This window comes from Colobus angolensis, unplaced genomic scaffold, assembly GCF_000951035.1.
Source record: "Colobus angolensis palliatus isolate OR3802 unplaced genomic scaffold, Cang.pa_1.0 Scaffold2, whole genome shotgun sequence".
Taxonomy (NCBI): domain Eukaryota; kingdom Metazoa; phylum Chordata; class Mammalia; order Primates; family Cercopithecidae; genus Colobus; species Colobus angolensis.
Window position 1 is genome coordinate 7,620,731 of NW_012115154.1, and position 4,350 is coordinate 7,625,080.

General features: G+C 38.7%; 1 protein-coding gene across 1 annotated transcript in view; it reads left to right on the forward strand.

Annotated features, from left to right (window-relative positions):
* LOC105511400 (putative RNA-binding protein Luc7-like 2) overlaps positions 1 to 3,043 on the forward strand; it is an 85,026-nt gene extending 81,983 nt beyond the window's left edge. Inside the window, exon 7 of the mRNA XM_011941561.1 lies at positions 1,759 to 3,043. Within this exon, the coding sequence (XP_011796951.1) occupies positions 1,759 to 1,936 (178 nt within the window). The 3' untranslated portion in view covers positions 1,937 to 3,043. The remainder of the gene's footprint in view (positions 1 to 1,758) is intronic.
* The last annotated feature ends 1,307 nt before the right edge of the window (positions 3,044 to 4,350 follow it).

Sequence of the window (4,350 nt, forward strand, 5' to 3'; positions counted from 1 at the left end):
TTTATTGATTTTTTAGCTTTAAAATTTTAAGCAAATACTACATATCTAAAAAAAAAGACCACACATACCTAATGTGGGTGTTCAGCTGTTACGGCTATCCCAGTTGTGAAACCATTGAAACATGTCCTTTGAACTGGTAAATTACCTGCTGCCCTGGGCTAGTTGAGTGCCTGCCCCCCCAACGCAAGACCAGCAAGCACAGCCAGGAACCTCCAGCATTAGTTCACTACCACATGCTATACTGACTTAAATATTTTCAAACACATTCTTGTCTGTTTTGTATCTGAAAAAGCAGAAGCTATTTGATGTAATACTGATTTTCTTTCAAAAATGGTTTTTAGGTAATGGTTATCTACCTTTTAAGTTTTCTTCAAATAAATGCTGTAGGGTTTGTTTTGTTTTGTTTTTTTTAAGATAAGGTCTCGCTCTGTTGCCCAGGCTGGTGTGCAGTGGCGTAAGCTCAGCTCACTACAGTCTCATCAACATGCTGGGCTCAGGCAATCTTTTCACCTCAGGCCCCTGAGTAGCTGGGACAACAGGCGTGTACCACCATGCCTGGCTAGTTGTAGTAGAGACAGGGTTTCATCGTGTTGGCAAAGCTCATCTCCAATTCCTGAGCCCCAGCGATCTGCCTGCCTCAGCCTCCTAAAGTGCTGGGATTACAGGTGTGAGCCGCCGTGCCCAGTCTTTTTATATCATTTTAAAATTAAGTTTATTAAAACATTAAGTAGAATGTTCAAAGTTTACATTATTTTAGAACCTTTTTTTGTTTAACCCTCAACTATATTTCTAAAACTGAACAGTCATATTTTTTATTTTCCTGAAAGTATTAATTATTCAGCTTCTTGGTAGTGCCTCAGATCCTAATTTTGAATATGGGTTGAGTGAGATAATTATGTAAAAAAGTACTGTGTCACCTGTAAAGAACCAAATAAATGTAATTTGTTGGATTTTAGATGCTGGAAGTATAGAAGATTCCATGTTTATTCTGATTCCATAATATGTTTGGTTTTCCTTCTGATTGTTGTTATTTACCTTTCTTATTGAAGTTGGATATGGGAATGGAGAAGGTAGTAAACAGTTACGGCTAATCAAGATTTATTAGTGTGAGCATCTTTGTCCTTTTTTATTTCCCCTTGTTGGTTGAATAAGCTAACTCAGTATGAGTCGATTTTTAAAAGTGGTTATTTAAATTCATATTAATAATTGAGTAGTTCTCTTATCTAAGTCAGGTGTTGGCAAACTGTTGCCGATAGGCCAGATCTGGCCGGCAGCCTGTACAACCAGCAAGCTATGGATGGTTTTTACATTCTAAAAAGAAAAGAACACTGCCACAAAGATTGCATGGACCTGCGGCACCCCAGATAGTCACCATCTAGCCCCTATTCTAAGCCATTTTAAAATTTAGACAATACCTTTCTTTCATTTTTTAAAGCTATTATCTATGTATTAGTTTTTATATTGAAACACCTTTTATGAATTGGAGAAACTCTGTTGTCTCTGAGATAATGAGAGTAGCCTGTAAGAAATTATTTTAGCCTTCTGACCCTCAGCTATTTGTTTTTCACCCGTCTTCTTGTTTTAATGCCCTTATCAGCTATGGTAGTGCTCAGTAGTTGGTCAGAAAACTGACTTCTCTGTCATGGGTATATTCTTCTATATATCTTCAGCTATCAAGAGCTTAATATTTATCCTATTCTTTAATTTGGGTTTTTGGGTTACCCAACATATTTTGCTCCTCAAATTAATATTTTTCAGATCCTCAAAAGAAAGATTCAGAGACCAAGACTTAGCATCATGTGACAGAGACAGGAGTTCAAGAGACAGATCACCTCGTGACAGAGATCGGAAAGATAAGAAGCGGTCCTATGAGAGTGCTAATGGCAGATCAGAAGACAGGAGGAGCTCTGAAGAGCGCGAAGCAGGGGAGATCTAACTAGCTGTGTATATTTCTTCAATCCTTAAGCTTCCTATGGAGTTACGTACTATTGTTTAGTTCACAGCTGTTCAGGGCGACAGTGAGCAGATCCAGACACCAGATCCAGCTAGGCTAGATGTACAGTATCTAACTTTATCTGAACTGAACCTGTTTTCCTTGATGATGCCTAAAACTACATCCATAGTTTCTGGTGAACCTGTAATACAGTTCTGAAAGTACAGTTTTATATAATAAGATGCTGATCTCTTTATTCTTTCAAGTAAGAGTGATAGTGAACAAATTGTGTTACTTGCCTTGGGATTTTTTGAACATTTGTAAAATGCTGTCTTCCTAGTCCAAACAGCTGCAGCTTTGGGCATTTTTCTTTTTAATTCTTCTTCCTCTGACTTTGTATCCCTTAATACCTACACTCTCCAATTGTAAGAGAAAGGAGGCAGGGAAGCAATATAGCTTCCATTCTAAGGCTGTATTCCTGTCATGAATTATCAGCTGATTACAGTTCAGAGCATTGATCCTGCAATGTGTGCCGGAGAAATTTGAAATACTGGGGTTTGTTTAATGGTGCCTATTTAGAGTTGGAAGTTGAACAGCTGTTGCATTACATACTTTTGCTTTTTTATTGAAATTTTGAAATCAAACTTGTCTTGATTTTTCTGTTCTGTTGAATTGCTATGTTCAGGATGTTCTTGGGGGGTGGGGGCAGGGACTCTTTTCGTAATAAGCACTTGTTTTATTTTGTGTGTGTGGAGTATAAAGGCTACACCCTTATTGTAAAAAATAATAATAAAATGAAAGAAACAATCACCACCACCATTATTAAACTGTAACTTGTCTAGTAAATTGTCACTAGAACTATTTGCTGTGGGCATTTCCTCTATTCTGTTACGTCATTAACAGTGCCTTACTGTGCAAGGCACCAAAGGACATAAATACGTACTTGCAAAGATTCCAGATGAGCTGTTCACGTGGGCCCCTTGCTGACTATATTCCAGCCACTTCAGGGTTGTTTGTAATGACCATTAGAGAGGACAGGACCTGCAGAAGAAACCGGGGTGTTTTTATTCTCATTCAACAAACCCAAATAAAAACAGTATATGTAACCAACATAATGAGACTTAAGTTTCTGCATTGAAGAGGTGTATATCCACTAGTAACTTAAACTGTAATTGGCGGGTATCACTTGTGATTCTAGAAATTCTGAGGAAGAAAAATTCCTTAAGTAATGAAATTAGTATCTGTGGGTAAGGTCACCTTTCAAGAACTGTTAATGTCCTTCGTCCCCAAGTTTGACAGATTTGATGTCACAGGCATGTGGGCCCGTGTGAAGGTGGTGAGAGAATGGGAAACTAAGGCCATTCTAAGTGATACCAGATGACATTTTAAAAAAAAAAAAAAACCCTCATCAAGTTCCCAATTTACCAAGCTATGCCTCATTAACTGAGGGTTTTCTACTGGATTTGGTTCCACACATGCAATTTATATGACATTTAATCTGAGAGACCCATCTGCCTCAGTGGCCCATTTCCCTTCTTTTATTTTTGGTTCTGAGAAATGTTTTGTATCTGCTTTGTTCCTGGTCGTCTGTGCTGTTCTAAATCCTTACAAGCACTTCGGATTTCATACATTGGGGTTCGGAGTAAAATCAAAAGGACTAACTGGTTGGTGTGAGGAAGAATGTCTGGGACCTGGCCCATTATAATAGTGTATCTGGACTTAGATTTTGAACTCTAAAGCATATATACAGTTGGAATGGAACACGTGTAGAAGTAACACAGGTCTGTGTATCAATGGTTACTGCAGTTGTGGTTTCTAGGTGGTACAGGCTGCCCCAGCACGAACAGGGCATGAAGGGCACCGTCACTGTGGGGCTGCAGGCCACACCGGACCACTTCAACTGCATGGCTCTTTACGTGATTGATGCCACTGAATTAGAATAAAATCTCAGATCTTCATATCACTTTCTCATACACAATTTTTGGTCTTTCTGTGTTGGTGACTGGTAGAAAGCATAACTAAGTATATCGTATTTGCAAAAAACTTTTGTTCCTCTGAGGAGTGTTTTGCTAGGTTTTTACCTTCAGTAAGGTTTCCTTCATTTTACTGTCATCAAGTATTACCCTAAAGCTCCTTTGCTGAGCTTATCAACACCAACTAAAACTAAGGAAAAAAGCCTCCTTTAATAGGTACGTTTTAAAATTTATTTTATTTTATTTTTTTTGAGATGGAGTTTCACTCTTGTTGCCCAAGCTGGAGTGCAATGGTGCAATCTCAGCTCACTGCAACCTCTGCCTCCTGGGTTCAAGCAGTTCTCCTGCCTCAGCCTCCCAAGTAGCTAGGATTACAGACGTGCACCACCACGCCTGGCTAATTTTTGTATTTTTAGTAGAGACAGGGTTTCACCATGTTGCCCA